At 38.1% G+C, this 23,020-nt stretch overlaps 2 protein-coding genes across 2 annotated transcripts; both read right to left on the minus strand.

Annotated features, from left to right (window-relative positions):
* Positions 1–3,913: 3,913 nt before the first annotated feature.
* Positions 3,914–8,408, minus strand: LOC140863239 (probable E3 ubiquitin-protein ligase LUL4). The gene is made up of 4 exons (XM_073266524.1): positions 7,600–8,408; positions 6,628–7,135; positions 4,339–4,441; positions 3,914–4,223 (listed from the first exon to the last, which is right to left on the minus strand). The coding sequence occupies exons 1-4, from the start codon at positions 8,229–8,231 to the stop codon at positions 4,210–4,212; spliced, it is 1,257 nt and encodes a 418-aa protein (XP_073122625.1). The 5' UTR covers positions 8,232–8,408; the 3' UTR covers positions 3,914–4,209.
* Positions 8,409–11,764: 3,356 nt separating this feature from the next.
* LOC140863252 (E3 ubiquitin-protein ligase ATL31) lies at positions 11,765–13,534 on the minus strand. Its single transcript, XM_073266548.1, has one exon. The coding sequence runs from the start codon at positions 13,293–13,295 to the stop codon at positions 12,060–12,062; it is 1,236 nt and encodes a 411-aa protein (XP_073122649.1). The 5' UTR covers positions 13,296–13,534; the 3' UTR covers positions 11,765–12,059.
* Positions 13,535–23,020: the final 9,486 nt, after the last annotated feature.

The following is a 23,020-nucleotide window of genomic DNA, read 5'->3' on the forward strand; positions in this document are numbered from 1 at the left end:
ACCGGTTAACCGAAAAATCGAACCGAAAAACCGAAATTTTTTCGGTTAAAAACCGAACCGAACCGCTCCATTCGGTTCCATTTTCGGTTTGGTTTTTCGGAAAACCGAAAAACCGGTTCGGTTCGGATGGTTTTAACCGTTTGAACACCCCTAGCTACCTCGGATATTACTTTGTGACATATATATATATGATAATCCACGGAATTATTGTACAATAGTATATATACAACTACGTATACCCGTTTATGATCCGTTTACAAGACAATCGTTTATGACTACTTGGATCCATTTACAAGCACGTCGTCTTCGACTATCTGGACCCGTTTAAAACCAAGTCGTATCTTCCTACTTTGATTTACGTATTCCGAACAATTACATTTTTTGGCTTTATATACGAACTCGAGACGTGGAACATTAGTTGAAATAAAATTTAGTAATGATTAAAAAAATATTCATATTATACACAATAAAAATAAAAATGGCAGAAAAAATAAATAAACTCGGAAGGTGGATGTGTCTCACGCGGACAAATAATCAAATATGTAACAGTTGGTCAATAATTGATTTACTCGAAACCCAAATTATTTGTTTCCTCTTTTTCCCTCAAAAGCAGCCTGGATTCTGATCACATTGTCCACCCAAATTAATTGGTCCGATCCCTACCTTTTTACACACACTAATAAATATATATATATATATATACAGTCATGATCCACTGCACACCAGTGTGCAGGAATTTTGTGTGCACCGCGGGATGTTCGCGCGAACATCTAAAATAAAAATCAGATGTTCGCGAGAACATCTCAGATGTTCACGCGAACATCATAGGGTGCACACAAAATCCCTGCACACTGGTATGCAGGGAAACAAGATTATATATATATATATATATATATATATATATATATATAATTCAAACTAAAATGACAGGAGAGAAATATGATGACAAGACAGAACGTAAAATATCATGTTAATAGAATTATTGATATTTTGTAACGATAAAAAAAATTCCTCTAACAATAAAAAAAAGTTAGGCTAAATTATAATATCCCACATAGAAATATTAAACTACTAAAGAGTTGGTTATAAACTCTTGAGGTAATCCCACCTAATAGATAAGCTTTTTGGGATAGACACCTCATAGGTTTATAATCTAATATTACCGTTCTGTTCACCATATTACTAATATATGTATAACTCATCACATCCACGTTTTTCTCATCATATTATTTATCCACATATTAACAATTAATTTTACATCAATCAAATCATTGAATTCAAATTACTATATTATCCCTTATAAATAATATAATTTTTATTTTATTTATTGTTAAAAAGACAAAATAGTCATTTAACATTTTTATATAAAATTTAATCAATCAAATCAAATAAACCATAATCTATCAATCAAATTCAATACTATTTTAACTATCATTTTTATTTATTTTTTATTACATTATATTATTTATCTATATATTATTTATATCGGGCTAATTGCATTCACACCCCCTGTGAAAAGTCTAAAATGCATAAAACCCCCTAAGAAATATTAATAGGCTAATGCATCCCTCAGTTTTTTAAAATGTAGCACATTTCATCCCTATGTTATACAAACTCGGGCACACTTATACCCTCTCATAGGGGTTTTTATGCTAATTTTTTTAAAACATAGGGTCTAACGTTCTATTAATTTTACACTGAGTGTTTTATGTCTTTTAAACTTTTCACAGAGGGTGTGAATGCAATTAGCCCTACTTATATCATACCTCAAACCATAGTCGACTTCAACGTTTCAATAATTTAAACCAATGATCATCTCTTTTAGGGAACATCTAAAGACTTGTAAACCGATAGACTATGACATCACTTTATAATCTTTTTTTTTTAAAAGAAGTTGTTAAAAGTTGATATATATAATTTAATATCTTTTTTTTTTTTATCGAACAAGTAAAAAGATTTATTTAATTACCTACTGGTTACTTTATTTGAGGCAGCTTGGATTCCGTATTTTATTTATACATAAACTACGGAGTTCACTTCTCACCGTTTTCAAAAAAGTTTTATTGTAAATTGAAATTTATATGTACACATACACGCTCTTGTATGAACACTCAAGGACGGAGATACCCAAAGGATTTATATGTACACATACACGCTTTTGTATGAACACTTAGGGACGGAGCCACCCCAAATGATTTATATGTACACATACACGCTTTTGTATGAACACTCAGGGACGGAGCCACCCCAAAGGTTGGGGTGGGCTCTAGCCTTGGTCAGTTTTTTTTTTTTTTTTTAGTTTTCAAAAAGTTTTTTTTTATGGGATTTGATGTTTTTTTTTATTGAATTTCAGCCCTATTAAATTTTTTTTTGAATCTTTAGCTCATTGAATTTATGTAGCCCATTAAATTTAATTAGCATATTGAATTTTTTTATCTCATTAAAAATAACATTCACGTTTGATCAATTTTTGTATTTATCCCTCACCTCAAAATAATAGCTATGAGCATATGATAGTCAAATTTAAATATCTCCTTAATGATCAAGTTTATTGTTGAAATTTATTTGTTTGGATAAGTCAATTTTATTTATGTTGATACATTTTGTTGAATTCTTAGACTACTATTGAGATTATGTTTGTGTTTTGCATTTATTTGTGTTGTCATCGATTTATAGTTTGTACATTGATTCTATCTCATTACTTGTATTGTTCGAGGAAATGGTTCCTAGAATTTTTTTTCATCTTGTATTTTTTTTCTTTTTCGTTGTGCTTTTGGAACATTATTGTTACATGTTGGATGTATAAAACCAGTTAGTTTTCTAAAAAATTAATTGTATATTTATTTCATAATAAGCTGGTTTTTCTAATGGAAGTACAATGACGACGAACAACCCGTCAAAAGGCAGTCAGCCCAAGGTCGAAAAAATTTCTTACTATGTCATGATGAACAGTGTAAATATAAGAATTATAACTACTTAAGGAATGATATATAATTTATCTATGTTACTCATCGTATTGTCGTGTATATTTTATCGATTAAGATAATATCCAAAAATTTAATCTAATGGATCTGTTGTAAAGATGTCACGTGTGTTTTTTCACATCGTATACTGCATTAGATCACATTAACGATATCAACGTGACTTCCTTATAATTACTAGATCAAATACGAAGACACTAGTCATAATCATAAATATACTAAAATTGAACTATCAAGTATTTTAGGGTCCTTTATTCAATAATATTACTGAAGATCATGTTGCTCACCTGTTTGATTCTCAATGGGTTCAACCAATAATTTCTTTTGATTTTGATGATGTTATATACACCTTTTATATCTTTAGAAAATGCTTAAATTTTAGACCGTCAATAGATAATATATTTTCCATAAAAACATAAAAAGATATTTTAGGTCTCGGGATTGCCTAATGCTTTCGCTTTAGTAGCGCCTTTGAATAATCCACCAACTTTTTCAAGCTTTTTCGAATAGCCTATTACCATATCTATGCCAATTGTACCATCCCCACTTTCACTTTAGCAGAATCTTACAAGGATATGTTTTATGTTATTCATTATTTTAAAAACATCAAATTAAGAAAAAATATATATATATATTTGATTATAATTTCTAAATACTCTTTTCATGGATATTGTTCCGTCACATGAAAACTCATGGAGTTAGTTAATTTTTATTTTGAAAATATAATACAACACTTTTTTTTTGTTGTTGAAAGAATACAACACTATTATTTAATTACGAGAATTGTGAGATTTTAAATGAAATTAAAGTTACATCGGAAACGGTGAAAGTTGCGATGTGGAAACATGTGAAATTGGATTTGTTTTGTGTCTTTTTGTGGGAGATGTGCCATGTGACCAAAACTTCGTGCCACACACATTTTAGTTGCAAAAAATCACAAAATTTATATTCAAATTTATAGCGAGTAGCAATCAAAAGCCCGACCAAACATATACAAAGCTAGCTCTAAGTTTTGACTGAAAATACATACAAAATTATAGAAGTGAACAGAAAAATAATGGGACCATTATGATATTCCAGAATGTGTTTAACAAATATTACATTGTCAACTGTACACCATGTTGATTCAAGTTTCTTCCAAACTGCAGACTTCGGCTGATCATCATACAGAGAAGTGATCCTGGGGTATCGCTTCTCGTTGTATATTATGATACTTTACACTCCCCGCTTAAGCCTCGACTTCTGAAAGCGAAACCGACAATAAAATTCACAAGGGATCGAGTAAAATTTGTTCCAAAAAGATTGACGAGTAAAAGACAACTCATTCTGAATGAATCACAAGCCAAAATTTTGTTACCTTCATCAACCTTGATCTCTATAAGTTCTTCAATGGGATGGCGACAAATCGGGCACTTGTCTGATTGGAGCCTTAACTCTTTGGCACACTCGCTGCACATACACTGAAAGCCAGAACAAAGTGAGGTTTAACGTAAAAGTAGAGAATACATACTTTGCAGCGATCGTCTAGAAACCCCTTCCAGCCAAAATTATACAAAGCATCCAAAAGTAAATACAGTAATTTTTTGGCCTAGAAGCTCAAATGAATCCTGACACTTTTCAAAATAAATTGTTCACAAAAGAAAGCCCCCCATCGTGCCAAGATTACCAATGTCAACGTTTTAATGCCAGGACCAATTGATAATCAAACAGTGACAGATTTCTTTGTTTGCTAAGAAAGTAATCACTTCATATCATTTCAAAAGAAAAAAGAAAATAAATCACTTAAAAGTCAAAAACCTCAGATACCACCAATAAGAGAGACCATAAGATGGAAACTAAGGTGTTGGCATTTTCAAGAACATATCGACCAAGGGAAAACTAAGCTACATCAGTTGGTTAATTTCGTTGTTATTCACTAAAGCTTAATCTTTGGTCGGTCATTTTTCCTCATGTAACAGATAATTTCTGCAAGCATAGGAGCATATGATATAACATTTAGAAGATAATATCCATTCTTCCTGATGTGGGAAAAAAACATAAGATGGAGAGAACAATACACGAATAAAACAGAAATTGCTTGGGCACGGCACAGGTATAAAGGTAGCTAACAAAGGCATTGTACCCCTCCAGTAAAGTAGAATCTCAAGTTGTCGTGAACCTTGAAGGCAATAAAAAGGAGGGACTTTTATGACTTGGGAATGTTCATTTTCTATATAACATTATCGTAATACTTCAATTAATTTTTTTCAAAAATCAAGCATGTTCAAATTAATTTTTGGACAAGCTTTTTTCACTTTTTTTTTTACCCCAAGAAGGTAAACTAGACACAAAAAAAATGTAGAAAGTAATCTGTGTTGCAGGTGACAATCAACAATTGGATGTTGGCTTAACTTCCTAAAGAAAACTAATATCGAGTGATTCAGTTAGTTTAATATGGAGAAGTTGATTTGTTTGTGCTGTCATAAATCCCCATATTAAGTTATCATTTGACTCCAATCTCTTTATCAATTTTCTCTGTGTGTTGAGAAAAAAAAATTAACAAAAATTAAATATTGGATGCACTGTGGTTGTCGATTTTCATCTGATCAGTGATTCAGTAAAACCAGAAAAGCTTTGGACTTTAGAGTTGCCGCACTAGCAACTTTTCATTGTCATTTCAATCAAAAATAATATCAAGTAATTAAGTTCATCTTGGACCAAGCAACTTCTGACCCCAGTAGTTAAGCAAATTCAACTACAAGCTATTAACCTGACTACCACACTGTCCCCACATTAGATAAGATTTTTTAAGCCTATTTAGGCTAAACCATTCTCTGGATGGTAAAAAAGATAATTAAATGGTCAAGAAGATTTTAGAGAAACTTCAACTAGATAAAGTTTCTTTTGATTTGTTTATTTTTTTTACTATATAAAGTTGGCTTAAAGGAAATGTGAACAAATGGGCTACGTTTTTTTATGGAGGTGTTGTGTTTTAGCTGGAAATCAATTATCATTTAAGCTTTTTATTTCATAATATTTTTCCAGATTGACCAATTATCCAAGTTTTTCAAAAATATCTATTACTTGAAAAGTATATCATTCCTAATCAGTAAAAACTTATTTAGGATTCTATCAATGATGTTAAGAAAGTGTTTGCAATCACTAAAAAAAATGATTGTTAGATTTTGGCTTAAAAAAATCACTTTGTGTGCTTCTTAAACTCAAATTATGTGTTAGCTTATGCTTAACTTAATTGAAATCCAAAAGCTAGTCATACGGTGATTATAATTCTCTAAAAGTGATTATAATAAAAAGATCAATGTTAAAATCACTGTAATCACTTATTTATCAAACACTACCCAACTTTGATTTTTAGATTTTCACATTTGTTTCCAAACACTACCAACTTTTGATTTTTCTTTAACTTTTTTATAATCTATAAATTTATCTACAAAAGCATAATCTTTTGCAAACACTCCCTAAGATTCAATTGGGTTTGTTTTCTATAAATTAGGCATCTCAACCTGCACAAATGCTTGTATCTATCATCATTTGTATGTCAACAACGGATCGAGAATATACACTACGAAACTCTCCAGCTTCCACATTAGTGTAAAAATATTCAGTATCTATGAACAAATATAATGGGCAAGGTTCGGGTTGTTACCAGATGCCTGCATGGCAAGGCGGCTGTGTTCTTGACCTCAGTCATGCAAATGACACATTCTTTTCCCAAGTCCATCTCGCTGATAGTTGTTTCATCCGAATTGCTAATTCCAAAAATCTCACGCAACTCATACCGAACACCATCAATCCATAGAATTTGCTTCATCACTTTCACTTGGAAATTCCCATCATTCTTCTTTTCTAGGACAGCCTGAGAGATTTGTGCATGTCGAGACGCATTTATCACTTCTAGATTTGAATGGTCATCCTCAGGCGTGATCGATCCACATGACTCTGCTAATATAACAAGTGGATAAACATCCTCCCCTGGAGAAGGTGTACATAGGTCATCAGTATCGAAGAAGCCTAGGTCCACACCAGTTCCTGATGTCTGGCAAAATTTTTGGCCAAGTCCTTTTCCGAAGGGGGATTTAACAGGCTTGATCTCGGGATACACGGGAGTGAACGAACAGTTGGGGCCTTCCTTGGCAAAATAGAAGATAGTGATGCTGCATTAGAAGAGCAGGGATACTGAGTAAAAGGAACTTCATTAACCAGAAATTTAGGAAGTACATGCTCCCATAAATGCAAACAAACTTGTATTCACACAAGGGATACATAATTAAAAGAAAAAAATCTAGCAAGTACCGAATCATGGAGGAGATAATTATTTGACAGCAAATGTCACAAACCTCAACTGATTACACATCAACACATGATCATCTGTCGACCAGGCAATAGTTAAGAGTTGTTGTATATAATGGTGCCTGAATTTTCTTGCCCCCGATGCCAAAAATCATAAATAGATCCAACATTTATTCAACTTCTTATTAAGGCCACAAGCAAACGGAAAGGCATTTCAACATTGATGGGCAACAAAAGCATACATATGATAAAATGTCTCATCATGTGACTATAAAATCAGCACAAACAGAAACAAGGAACAGCATAATAACATATGGAGTTGAAATACCTTCCATCAACCAAAGCATCAAATGTGAAGGTAACCAAATGGCAATCTTCGTTCTGAACATCCAATTGAAGCCTTATGGTGTCCTTATGGACATTCACATCATTCTTAATCTTCTTGGCACTTTGATGATCAACGTAAGGAACAGGAGGATGTGGGGGTGGCGCCGGCCGTGGAAGATGGGCCAGTGATTGGCCCCACCCGTTGATCTGAGGTATATAATAGGGTCGGTAGCTCGAGTTCTGACCAGCGGGTCTTGGGTAGTAATTTGAGAAGTTGTAACTGTAGTTGTTGTAGCTAAATGGGGGAAGAGGAGGCGGAGGAGGCGGCGGCGGCGGCGGATGGGGGTATGGATATTGCCCCGGCGGTGGCGGAAATGTAGTAGGATGCGGCGCGTTGGCCGCAAAAGCGTAGCTTGGTGGTTGGATGGATTGAGCTGGTCGCGTTGGTTGGATCGAATTGAGGGGTGATGCGGAGTGCGGTGGTGGTAGTGGTGGTGGAGGTGGAGGTGGAGGTGGTGGAGTTGAAAGAGTGGTGGTGGTGGTTGGGGAAGGAGGTTCTGATGAAGAGGAGGGTGGAGGGGGTGGTTGTTGGTGGTGGTTGTGGCGATGCCTTTTACTCCAGGTTATGCCCATATTCGGTGGCGGTGGCCCCCGGCGCCGGCGGTGACGGTGGCGGTGGTTGAGGGAAACTTGTATGCTTTGTGATTCAGAGAGAAGAGCAATAAAGGCGTCGCAAATCTCGGTTTGACAAAAGTAAAATCTGATCAAATGTTTCTTACAAAACAAGTATTATTCCAGAATTAGAGGGCTTTTGCTTTGAAAATTATAGCTTCAAAGCGTGTTTTTTTTTAATTTCATAATAATAACATTGATTTGGATAGTCTCATTTTTTTAAAATTTGTTAATTGTTATATTATTATTATGAACTAGTCAAAATAAAAACAACATTGTATTAACATTCGTACCTATATTTTATATCCACATGCCACGAACGTATTATTATAATTGTTATTATTTGAGTAGAAGCCGCCTTCGATTAGAGTGCTTTTGAGGTGTAATGTAATGGTTATTATTTATTAAACTACTATTACAAAACTATACAAGATTTTTTATTTTTATTTTTAAAAAAAAGGCGCCATGGGTTTTGAGAAAATAAAAATAAAAAATCTCTTTATATAAAATTTTTAATTATTGAATGTAACATGAAGGTAGCTCGAATTCTAATTTGTTTAATGCCGTGACATAACGACTCTTGTCAGCTGCGGAATAACGATTTGATAAAATGTCTGTTTTGAGCACTTAAAAGAATTTTTTTTTATAGTACAAGTACAATCTTAAATCCAAATGATAATTATAGAATGAAAATGTCCGCACAATCGACGGAACTTTGAGCAAGGACTCGATACTTGATTATCTCGAGCAAAGAAATTAAAAATAAACTTACTAAATCTACATAAATAAATTAGCATTTAAAGTGTTAGGTTGAATTGTCGATTTTTCAGGCTACCTACATTCAACTGATTTTAACTTAATTTTAAAAAAAAACATACGTTCAACTGATTTTTAGGCGCATGTGTCAGGTTCAATGGTTTGTGGGCCGATATATGGGTTAATGAATTAATTAGGTCTGGCCCATGTCCGAAGCCCCGATTCCAATTTGCACGAATAGATGATTTGATTGTAATAATTGTAGTATTTCACGGTAATTACAACAATCGGAATCACATGAAAAATCTCTCATAAGTTATGTGAAAAAAATAACGTGACCTGTTTGGTAAGTGGTAAATATACGTATTTGTTTCCTCTGTAAAAATAATAAACATAATACATATATATGCACGCGACACTGATATATAAATAATACAAAACTTTTTATGACTGACTTATATGTCAATTTTGTAAAATTGATTTTTAACCTAACTTGACTCATGAAAAAATATTATTTTTATGTCAAAAATATTATTTTTTACTACTAATATGAATCGGACCAACTCATTTTAGGATAGATAGTCATCTCACAAAAAAAACATATTCGATGAATAAAAGGAGATGCATGGCCGATTATGTGATGCTATTGTTTGTGTTTTATGTAGAAACACAAACAAAATAGGAGTAATGATTTTCGGTGCACCCAAATATGGTAACTGTTTTGAATGTGTCGTCACATATTTTTATTTGCAGTACATTCTTGCGGACAATATATGGTATATTATTTTGATACGTTGAATTTTTCAAAACATTAAAAATTGTGCATAAAAAAACGATGATGAATACGTGGCATTAAAATATTTTCGAGCTGGATTTAAATTTCAACGATCAATAAGCTTTTGGAGCCTATTTTTGAGTTTAAATATATATTTTTTAAAATTTGTAATTTATTTCGGAGCAATATGGTAATTAATAAATCACACAATGACATAAAAAGCTCATAGCTTGTTCATAAACAGCCGATGAAAAATAGGAGCTCAAACCGATTAGGTACATTTACAAGTGAGCAATACACAAGCCAAACCCGAGCCCAATTCACGATTTCAAATTCGGGTTTAAATCGAACTTTACTAATTAATCACATTGAATACACCATATGACGCTCGATTTTGAACCAATTCTTCTCATGCTCATGGACACCGAGACGATTGATATTTTTCATTCACATACGAACACCACCAATTTGTACACACAATCGATACCAAATAATGAAAGATAATGCATTAACTATAAGAAATGTCTAGATTCTATATAAATATATATGAATATTTATGTGTCTAATGTTAATTTTATATAGATAGTTTTTATATACTAATATTTTATAGGCGATAGGATTAAGTGGCACCATAAACAGTTGTCAAGGTTGACCTTCTAGTTACGAGCTTCCATCCATTTATGAGGGGAGGCTCCATTTATTATTGACCACCCCCGTTCCAAAATCCACCACATAAATTATGTGTATATAATAAATGGCATTAGTTTTTCTTTTTCTTCTTTCTATGTTTTTTAGTTTTTTGACATTTTGAATTGGAAAGAAATAACTATATATACTATATTATTTGGTGCTGAGAAATAACCCAAAAAGTCAGTAATACTACATATATGTATATATATATAATAAATTATTACAATACGTTAGCTATATATTAATAAAACACTAATTTTGCTCATGTCCGGTTTGGTTGAGTAAATGAGCACTTGTCAATGTACAAGAATTAAGATTGTACTTATATTCTAAAAAAAAGAGTTAAAACTTAATAGTTCGATTCTTCTTACTAATATCTTATCGAGCGAACATGTCGATTGCACAGGATTTGCATGATTTGCAAATTATTGTGTTAGCCAATGCTTACCCAATAGAAACCAAATGTAGTGGCTACATATTTCACCGTCATAAAAAAACATTAATTTTGAAAACATTATACGTAAGCATAAAATTATGGGTGCAAATGAATCGAATCGAGCCGAATAATAATAAAAATTTAAAGCTCGAGTTCGGCCCGAATTGAGTATATTCGATCTTGAGCTCGATTCGAAGCTCGAAAATTTCAAATATTTTTTGCTCGAGCTCGGCTCGAAATGAAGTTTGAGTTCAACTCGAAATATTTAAACCTATTCGTGAACTATTCAAACTATTGTTCGGACATTAAAGTTTGAATACCTCGTTCACAAGCTCGAAATATCCGAAAATGTTTGAAATGTATATATATTTGTTATATCATTATATTAATAAAATATTAATGTTCGCGAGCTATTTGCGAACTATAGTACAAAATAATTTTAATTAGCTCAAGTTCGGCTCGGAAAAAATTCGAATGCAGCTCGAGTTCGATAAATTCGAAAACAAATTAAATATTAATCGAACCGACTCGAAAAGCTCACGAACCGACTAGATTCATTTATATCCCTAACTCCTAAGCATAATGCCATATGATGCCACAAACCCACAACATAGCAAATACAAGAAAACCAATACATACAAAATGAAGTCACGACATAGCAAATACAAGAAAATCTATGCATACAATAACATGTGACCACAAATAATGATGCTTTCTTGATCGCCAATTGGAGTTAATTATAATCTCTCACAATCTCCTTTCCTCCTTTATATACTTTTTTTAAAAGAAAAAACCATATATTATTTATGTAACTATCATATATATATATATAAAAGATATCAAAATACCATTTTAAAATCTTTGCATTTCAAATGGTATCCATATCATATTATATACATGTAGCTAATCTTATGAACAAATTTTTTTATATAATTTGGCTAAAATAATTTTAAAAAAATAATAGGATCCACATCAACCTGATTGGGGGTGACAATATTTGAAAATGTGGCCACTCCTCACTTGTGTCGTTATATTTTTTCTTTTGTGGTCCCCACTTCTATCCGTCAATATTGACCAAATCACCTCACAAAAAAATAAATAAAGGCCGCCACCTGGACCGGAATCTTTTGCGCTAGACCGGTGACGAATCCGGGTTTTTTGAGAACGGTCTGGTTTCAATCTCGTCCCCGGACTTAGGCTCCTGCAGGCAGTTGAAAGACGACATTCTGACCGGGTTCCGCCGCCCGCTCCCCTTGGAGGAAGAAACGCTGCCATCGCCGCCGCCCTCCGCCACCACCTTCGGCGATTTTAGCGACAGGCCTCTGGTGAAAAATATCCACCTGTCCGATTTAGCACCCCTGTCCAGCTTCTCCAGTCGTCGGTAGTACTGCCCCGCCCGGCTGCTTCCTTCTCCTCCGCCGTGAGTCTTGGAAGTCCCCTCATTACGTGAACTGCTCGCCGCGCAGCTTCCGGTCCGTTTCATGGAAGCTCGGTGAATCATCTCCTTCCTCACCTCCGCAGGTAATTTCAGAGTGAACCTCTCCAGATTCTCCCCAGGCTGAACCAGCACCGAATGCCCGGTGGAGTTCGATCTGAACTTGCTTAAACCAAAGATTTTCACCGACCATGATCTGGGAGGCCTGTTTGGGTACTCGGAGCTCGATTGCTGAGCCGCGGCTGAATCCTTGCCCGCTACTTCTTCATCTACTTGTATGACGATTTCCTCGTTTCTTGATGTTGTAGTACTGTTGATTCTTTCCACGGTTTCATCCACTTGTGGGTTAGAATCATTCGCCGGATCCGTCGCCGGAGCCGATTGATCTCCGGTCAGCGGCACCAAATTAGCTCTGCAAACGGGGCAGGTGACATGGGATTCGAGCCACGCGTCGATGCACTCCGGGTGGAAAACATGGTCGCATTTGGGTATCAAACGCAGCGTTTCGTTCTCTTCAAATTCATTCAAACACACGGCACATTCCAAAGCTCCTTTCCCGATCTTGTGATCCTTGACTTCAGAATACGTGAAAGTCGGAAAAGTCTCCAAGACAGACGCCTCGAGCCCACGCGCCGCCGCAGCACGGCGATTTCTCATGGAAAGAGCCCGGCGGACGCTGCCAGCAGCTCCGGTGGCATCGGAGCAGTGGCGGATGTAAATAGAAAAGAAGCCCATGAAGAAAAGCGCCGCTATGAGGACGACTATGATCACCGCCATGGACGGACTGAACCTGGCGCCGTACCCGAACTGGCCGTTGTCCGTAGGCGAAGTACCCGGCTGAGCTCCGACCATGGTGACCAAGAAAACAGCAACACAAAGAAGAAGGAATCCATCCATGGCCGCAAAGCCTCGCCTCCCAACCGATTTTCCCATGCTTAAAACCTCAAGAAATCTGTAGAATTAGCGCGTGAAAAAAGATATAATCTCAGCGTGCAGGGATCACATATGGAGCCCAAAAGGTAAGTGAATAATGGGAACGGAGGCTGAATATATTCGAGAGAAATTCACAGGGGAAGGTGTCGTGAAATACAAGGTAAAAGACATGCGAAAGAATTGACTTTTAGAATGTGTGGATAATTTGGCAGTAGCATCACTATGGAACCTTCTCTCAAATTTTCCTTTCTTTGACGGGTTCTTGTTCAAGTTCTAGACTCCATTATCTATATCATTCGGGTTGGAGGGTTTGGGTGCTGCAACGACATCCCTCGACTATCGTCCTCTTCCAATCGAACCCCCACGTATTAGAGTTTTGCATGGAGACTCCCTAGATTAGGTTTAGATCGACGATGCAAAACTCTTCAAAAGAAAATCGAGATAATAATATTGATGGTATGATAAAAATTCTATCATATCTTTATTTATATTTTAGAGATATATCATTATATTGCAAAGATATGCATAAATCAAGTTGTATTATACATTATAATTCTATATGGACTGAGACTCTCTTCCGATAAATAAGGGATCTCTAACCCTTATTGAGGTAAGTTGTATTTTTTTCATAACAACTCTCAACCCTTTTTCTTACACATCGTACATATGTCTTTTACATCTTTTTCTCATATTTTTCATCTCTTGCAATTTTCACATCTTTTCTATTGAATCCAATATTGACTTGAGTGTCGGGGTGGCTTCGCCTTCGGGCGAGCGATCTCACATATTTTCTTTGATACACATGAATATTTTGGGATCATTCGGCTCGATTTATTGAAAAAATTGATTCGTTGATTACCGGTTCAAGGTACTTTATTTGATGTGAAATTTTTTTAACGCATCAGATATATATAAATAAAGATTTACATCTTCGTACTATTGTAATTAAAATAAGGAAAATAGTTTTTTTTTGTTCCATTAACTTTCAATTTTGAGTTTTGGTCCATTAAATTTTTAAAGTTTGATTTTGGTATATAAACTTTTAATATTTAACTATTTTAGTTCAATTGTTGATGTGCCACCAAAAAATGATGATGTGGATTTTTTCGTGTTGAAAAGATTAGATAGGATAAATAATGTTGCGATTATTTAAATATTGAGTAGAATAGTCTTTAATGAACAATAGTCCATTTAGTCCGATTAATTAAATTTAATATAGGAGTATACATGCCAATTTTACCATTTTTATATACTGGGCTTGAGAGAATTTATATGTAATTTTAATTGAATGATTTGATTGATTTATGATAAATAATAAATGAATAAAATTATAATCAAACAATAAATGAGATGATATTAATTATTCAATCTCACTTTTATTCCACCAAATAAACATAGAGGGAGAGCATTTCACAGGAGAGCCACATCAAGATGGTTTAAGGTAGACCTGGCCAAGGGCCGGGTCAAACCCGGACCCGACCCGGAATAGGCCCGTAGTCAACGGGCCGATTAACCGGGTCAACAGGTTTGAGCCGAGTCTGGTCACGGTTTTTCCTTTTGAAACCCGCCGACCCGGGTCCGAACCGGATGGTTTAAGGTGGACCTGGCCAAGGGCCGGGTCAAACCCAAAACCGGCCCGTGGTCAACGGGCCGATTAACCGGGTCAACGGGTTTGAGCCGGGTCCGGTCATGGTTTACCCGGAACCGGCCCTTGGTCAACGGGCCGATTAACCGGGTCAACAGGTTTGAGCCGGGTCCGACCCCGAACCGGACCGGAATCAGCCCGTGGCCAAGTCTAGTTTAAGGTGATTGTTTTACATATTTCATAAGTGTTTTGGCTGGTTACGAAAGTTTTCATGTGAAATAGTAAAGAAAAATAACATCCAATGATTTTAATTGATGCATTAAACAAAACACACACACAATAGAACAATTTTGAGGAAATATCAAATACAAGTGGTTTACAAGAGTCACCATACATATAAAATCACAAATTTCTAAAATTTTAGGCCAAATTAAATGGACCTGATAGAAAGGATTGATGAGTGCATTTTGCATGCATTATTTTGTGATATTTTTATGTTTATTTTGTTTGCATTCATATTATTTTTATGTGTTTTTATGTGTTTTAGTGCATGTGTGTGTATTTCACTCTTCGGGTTAATTTTGTAGGAAAATGGATTTTTAAAAAATGAATTACGGAGCAGCCTTGGTCAAAAATTCATATTTAATTTTAGAGAGATCCAAATTCGATCTCCACCGTTCAGAATGAAGTTCAAGATTTATGAAGATGCTGTTCAAATTCCAGCTCAATCCGACGGCTATAACTCCGGATATGAATTTTTGAAAAACGTTGGGCGCAGCAGAAATTTTGGGCGCTCGAGCGAGAAAAAGCTCCGCTCGAGCGCGAGCTGCTGATCCAGAAGAGTGCTAAATTGTGCGCGCTCGAGCGAGAATTCCACTCGCTTGAGCGCAAATTCGGGAGTTTTACTGTTTCGAAAAGTCCTTGTGTTGGAAGGAAATAATTTAATCAAGGATCCTTGACATATAAATAGATGATATATCATATTTTTTAGGGTTTGAACTTTTGAGCACAAAGGAGACGCAAGGCGGCGGCTTGGAGCTAAGAAGATTTTTTTACTTTTTCTTCTTCTGTTCTTTTTTTTTTTAATTTTATTTTTGAATTCTAATTTCAATTATTGAGTAGTTTGTTTTCAACTAAGACGACGTGATTGAGCCGAACAAATTTATGCAAAAAAAACTTGGATGTTTGTTTGGGATTTTTCAGACTTGATTTTATTTTATTGATTGTTAGGTTTATATTTGTCTTGTGAATAGCCTGATCAACTGTTTGCTTGCATGTTAATCGGTCCTAAGTCGACAGAGAAGTGATTGATTTTGATCATTTTAATAATCAGCACATGATAAAACCGACTAGAAATAGAATTCGGTTTCCGTGTGTGGTTTGGGTATTAACTGAATTTTCACAAATATTTAATGCATTCAAATTTGATTAGAATTACGAAATATTAATCCGTCAACATTTGAATAGGTTTGATTGTTCTAGAAATAGATCTTTGAACAAGTTAGGAGAATTCCCGTGATTTAAGATTAAATATGAGTCTTGAATAGACTACATGTTACATGATTTGTTCGGTACCTGAGTGTGTCTTGGTTGTCTCTATTTAATTTAATTTATTCTTTTTCTATTTTAATTCTTATTATTTTTAGTAATCAAATTTTTATTTAATTCGTTACATCCTTCTTTATTATTTTTGTCCAGATTAAGTAAAATAATTAAATCTTGAGAATTGACAACTGTCCCTGTGGGATCGATACTTGGACTCTCTGTCCACTTTACTATTACTTGACCTAGTCCACTTGCTAGTAGACACTGAATTAAGCGGTCAAATTTTTGGCGCCGTTGCCGGGGACTGTTTAGTTAATATTATGAAAGATTATTTGCTTGAAACTAGACATTATTTTTTCTTGAGTTAGTTTTATTTTTACTTATTAATTATATTTTTCTCTTACTTGTGAGGTGCTTGGAAATGGATTATCGACAGGTTTTCACAAGGTTTGGCCAGCAATACTCGGAGCTATTCTATGTTGCTTAGGGGAGATTCAATGATTTTACAAACATATTTCGATATCATGATTTGTCAAACTACACGCTAACTCAGATTTTCTATAGTGGTTTGGATGAGCCAATAAGACGTTGGGTAGATTATGGAGCTTTGGCCACTGCCAGTCATTTGTTCAGCAGAGATTACGATAGTGTGATGCATTTGTTAAATGATATGGCAGATTTCGAATACCATTGGCATTGTTGTAGTAGCCCGTAACCAAAATCAGTAATTAAGGAATTAATCATAATTACTTGGGTAGAGTTCGGAAGCTCCGAAGGTGAGTTCGGAAGCTCCGATCAGGATCGGAAGCTCCGAACAGGATCGGAAGCTCCGATCGATATTACGTCAGGCATGACGTGTGGCAAGATCGGAAGCTCCGATCAGGACCGGAAGCTCCGATCAGGACCGTAAGCTCCGATCACCCCTATTCGGAATCAACAAGTGATATTTTGACACGTGGCAGATCAGGATCTTCGGAAGCTCCGATGGCAGGATCGGACGTTCCGATCGAGGTTCGGACGTTCCGATCAAGGATCGGAAGTTCCGATCGTTGTCTATAAATAGAAGGCCGAGATTTCACTTTCATTTGCCAATTCCGAGTTCTCCTTTCCTTTCTAGTCCTTTTGGAGCTGTTCTAGTCTTATTAGGCTTGGTCCGGAGGTCGGCGAGGCGTTCGGTAGTCGAAGCGGAGTTGTGCCCAAGTTCTGGAGGCATCGACATCAAAGGGCTAACGACGGACGAAGGTATAGCTTTTGCTTCCTATAAATATTTAGGAGTATGCAGTAGCTTAGTTAAGGCTTTTAGAGCACTGTAATGATAGTAGTATCATTTGACAGTGTAGAGCAGACTATAGGCGTGGACCTAGAGTTGGTAAAGCTTGCACTGTTTTGAAGTACGAAAGTACTGTTCGAGATATCCTGACTGAGTATGCTTGTATTATGTGACTGCATGATTTATATGCCATGATATTATGCTGCATTCATTTGCATTTTGCTGTATCTCTTTCGAGATGTCTGTTAGTAGGGTTGTACCCTATCCTGTTAGTGGATGGACTTCCATCGATTTGGGTCCGGCGTATCCACGGTTATCTCGGTATGGGAGCCACCTCCTGAAGCGACGGCACAGCGTGCTACATACCAGGGCCCGGTCTGTCTCTGTTATCTGATCCTTGACCTCGAGTCTATAGGGAGTTCACTTTGCATGCATGTATACTCATACTCTCGCACTGAGCGTTGTATGCTCACGTCTCGTACTCTGTATTTTCTGGACACCCTATTCCATGGGGCAGGTTTGCGATTGGACGAGGAGGGTGGATCCAGGAGGGGCTAGTCAGTGGTTGGCCAGTTGGAGCTTCGTCTAGGTTTTATTACTGTTGTTTGGGTTTATACAGCTATTCGATTTGGTTGTATATTATTGGATAATTTACAGATTCCTTTACTTGGGGTTGTAAACTATTTATGGTTTCCGCAGTTTTTTTCTGATATCTGTTTAATTAAGTTAATTGCATGCCTAAGTTCTGTTTAGTAGGTGATCCGGGTAAGGGTCACTACATTTATGGTATCAGAGCATGCAAAAGAATTCTTGGGATTTAGTCTCATCTTGAGGTATTTTTGTAGATGTCAAATCGTGACGACCGGAGTTCTCATGGCAGTGTTGGTGGGCGTTGGGATGATGCCGACCGGGAGCCTCGTCGAGAACGGCGTCATCGTCATCATGACGACGAGCGTTTCACTGTGCGTCGATTCTTAGCTATGGGTCCTAAGCCCTTAGTTGGAGGTGAGTCTCCGAAGGATGCGGAGAACTGGTTAGACCGCATGGAGACGACTTTTCAGACTTTCCAATGCACCGAGGAGCAGAAGGTGGAGACCCTTGGCTATCTTCTAGATGGGCGTGCGCGCAGGTGGTGGAGGTTTACTTCTGCACCTTTTGTTGCGGCGAGAGGAGTGGCCACCTGGGCCGAGTTCCGCACAGCTTTTCAAAAGCGGTATTTTCCTCCTGCACTCCGTCAGTCGAAGGCAGGCGAGCTACTGAGTCTGCGACAGGGAGCCATGTCTATCGATGAGTATCAGCAGAGGTTCTTTGATCTGCTATCCTATTGCCCCGAGATTGCTGATAGCTCAGAGATGAAGTATAATCTGTTCCTTCAGGGCCTTAACCCTGAGATCCATAACCGTGTGGCGGTTGGCGACGACATGTCCTACGAGGGTTTGGTGAGCCGTTGTCACCAGGCGAAGGACAGCATTCGGCGGAACAGGTCTTTCCCTCAGTCGAGGCCTGCTAGTTCTTTGGGTCCCCGTGCCCAAACTTTCAAGAAGTCTGGATCTCCTTCTTTCTCTGGTTCTGGAGGTGTTGTCCGTTACGGTAAGAAGGACAAGTGTGATCACTGTGGGAAGAACCATCCATCCGACAAGTGCCGTAGAGCTTCTGGAGTTTGTTTCCGTTGTGGAGACACTGGTCATATCCGGAGGGATTGTCCACTGTCTGGGGGAGGCGGTTCTGGATCTGGTTCAGGATCGGGTTCTCAGGCCACCGTACAGCAGAGGTCGCAAGGACAGTCTGCTGGGAGTTCTCATTTGAGGCCATGAGCTTCTGGCCAGGTGTTCGCCCTGAGACATGATCAGGCTGTGGAGGAGAATGAGAAAGTCATCGCAGGTACATTTCTGCTTTATGGTATACCTGCTCTTGTACTTATTGACACTGGTGCATCTCATTCCTTCATTTCTGCACGTTTTGTTAAGAGGCATAAGTTACCATGCATTGCACTAGACGTAGTGATGTCTGTTTCTACTCCGACGGGCCAATCTGCTTTGGCTAAGCGTCTAGTGATGGGTTGCCCTTTAGAGTTCGAAGGGAAAATTCTGTTAGCGAATCTCATGGTCCTGACGATGGACGACTTTGATTGCATTCTGGGAATAGATATGTTGACTACCTATCGAGCTTCAGTGGACTGCTATCAGAGATTAGTACGCTTTCATCCAGAGGGGAGTGAGAGTTGGTTTTTCTATGGTGAGGGAGCGCGACCCCCGATGCCTTTGGTATCAACTTTGAGAGCCTGTCGAGCTCTAGAGTCTGGCGGGGAAGGCTACCTTATCTATGCAGTTGATTTGTCCGCTGAGAGTATTGGGATAGAGAGCATTCCTGTTGTGGATGAATTTCCAGATGTATTTCCTGATGAGATTCCGGGTTTTCCTCCTGCTAGGGAAGTCGAGTTTGGCATAGAGTTGATGTCGGGTACTTCACCTATTTCTAGAGCACCATATCGTCTGGCACCGTCAGAGATGCGTGAGTTGAAGAATCAGCTACAGGATCTTTTGGACAAGGGGTACATTCGTCCTAGTGTATCTCCTTGGGGAGCCCCTGTTCTCTTCGTGAAGAAGAAGGATGGGTCGATGCGGCTGTGCATTGACTATCGGCAGCTGAACCGAGTCACTGTGAAGAACAAGTATCCGTTGCCTCGTATTGATGACTTGTTTGACCAACTGCAGGGCACATCAGTTTACTCCAAGATTGACTTGAGATCTGGGTATCATCAGTTGAGAGTCCGTGATCAGGACGTAGCCAAGACTGCATTCCGTACTCGCTATGGGCATTACGTGTTCCTAGTGATGCCATTTGGTTTGACTAATACGCCGACTATATTCATGGATTTGATGAACCGTGTCTTCAGGGAGTACTTGGACAAGTTTGTCGTGGTCTTCATTGACGACATCTTGGTGTATTCACGTAATATGGAAGAGCATGTTTCTCACTTGCGATTGGTACTACAAACTCTTCGAGATGAGCAGTTGTACGCCAAGCTGAGCAAGTGTGAGTTCTGGATGGATAGAGTGGTCTTTCTTGGCCATATCATATCCAGGGAGGGGATCTCTGTTGATCCAAGCAAGATTGAAGCGGTACTTAATTGGTCGCGTCCAACGACAGTTGCTGAGATCCGTAGTTTTCTGGGTTTAGCAGGGTATTATCGTCGCTTCATTCTGAACTTCTCTCAGTTATCTCGACCGTTGACGCAGCTTACCCGCAAGGGTGTGGATTTTGAGTGGTCCTCCGAGTGTGAGGAGAATTTCCGTGAGCTTCGACGGCGGTTGACTTCTGCGCCGGTGTTGGCATTACCGTCAGGATCTGGAGGGTATGTAGTTTACACGGATGCTTCTCTTCAGGGGTTAGGTTGTGTCCTGACTCAGAATGGGCATGTGATCGCATACGCTTCTAGACAGCTGAAGCTTCACGAGGACAACTACCCAGTCCACGATTTGGAGTTAGCAGCCATTGTGTTCGCTTTGAAGATCTGGCGTCATTATCTGTATGGCGAGAGATTTGAGATCTTCACCCACCATAAGAGTCTCAAGTATTTGTTCACTCAGGCGGAGTTGAACATGAGGCAGAGACGTTGGATGGACTTGCTTAAGGACTATGATTTCGAGATTAAGTACCATCCGGGAGCTGCTAATCTCACCGCTGATGCTTTGAGTCGCAAGGTGCGACTATCCGCACTTCAAACTTGTTCGATGTCTAGTGCGATCAGTGACTGTTGTACTTCAGGTTATACCTTCAAGCATAAGAAAGGTATGCAGAGTATCCAGACGTTTGCGATATTATCTGAGCCAGCCTTGTATTCGCAGATCCGAGATGCTCAGATATCTGATTCGAAGACCCAGCGTTTAGCTCGTCTAGCTAATGAGGGTAGCTCGTCTGGATTTCATTATCAGTCAGATGGCTTTCTGTGTTTGTCTGGTAGGCTTGTGATTCCGCAGGATGAAGAGTTGCGAGAGAAGATTTTGTCTCAGGCACATCGCACTAAGTTGAGTATTCATCCTGGGAGCAACAAGATGTACAAGGATCTACGTACTCGTTTCTGGTGGAAGGGAATGAAACGCAGTGTTTATCAGTTTGTTTCGAGATGTTTGGTGTGTCAACAGGTCAAGGCAGAGCACCGACGACCTGGAGGATTGCTTCACAGTCTGCCTATTCCTGAATGGAAATGAGAGTTTATCACAATGGACTTTGTGACCCATTTGCCGGTATCCCCGAGGAACTGTGATGCTATCTGGGTTGTGGTGGACCGACTCACCAAGTCAGCGCATTTCATTGCCTATAGCCGAGAGTACTCTGTGGATCGCATGGCTCGGTTGTACATTCAGGAGATCGTTCGACTTCATGGAGTGCCTGTGAGCATTGTCAGTGATCGGGACCCCAGGTTTACTTCTAGATTCTGGGGGAGTGTTCAGCGTACGATGGGTACTACTCTCAGTTTGAGTACAGCCTATCACCCGGAGACTGATGGTCAGTCAGAGCGCACTATCCGTACCCTAGAGGATATGCTTAGAGCATGCGTCATGGATTTTGGTTCAGCCTGGCAGGATCATTTGCCTTTGATCGAGTTCGCTTACAACAACAGCTATCATACTAGTATTGGGATGGCACCTTTTGAGGCGTTGTATGGGCGATGTTGTCGTACTCCACTCTTCTGGGAAGAAGTGGGGGAGAGACAGGCTGAGGGACCGGAGTTTATCCAGCAAGCGATAGATATTGTTGATCAAATCAAGAAACGGATTAAGACTGCACAGGATCGTCAGACCAGCTATGCTAATATCAAGCGTAGGCCTTTGCAGTTCGAGGTCGGGGAGAAAGTGTTTCTGAGAGTGTCACCTTTCCGCAAGATTCTCAGATTTGGCCTAAAGGGAAAGTTGTCTCCCAGATTTATCGGTCCGTTTGAGATCTTGGAGAGCATTGGCGATTTGGCTTATCGACTAGCATTGCCACCGCATCTATCCAGTATTCACGACGTGTTCCACGTATCTCTGTTGCGACGGTATGTGGCGGATGAATCTCATATTCTGCAGCGGTCTGAGGTTCAGGTAGACAAGGATTTGACTTATGTTGAGAAACCTCTTCGTATCCTGGATTATAAGGATAAGGTTTTACGGAACAAAGTCATTCCTTTAGTTTTAGTTCAGTGGCAGCGCCGAGGCACTGAGGAAGCTACTTGGGAGCTTGAGGACAGGATGCGTAAAGACCATCCTGAGTTGTTTTGATTTCATTCTTTAAAGTTGTATTCAATTGCAAACTTTGTAAACGTTTGATTTGAATAAAGAATGT

This window comes from Henckelia pumila, chromosome 4 (genome assembly GCF_033568475.1).
Source record: "Henckelia pumila isolate YLH828 chromosome 4, ASM3356847v2, whole genome shotgun sequence".
Classification (NCBI taxonomy): Eukaryota; Viridiplantae; Streptophyta; class Magnoliopsida; order Lamiales; family Gesneriaceae; genus Henckelia; species Henckelia pumila.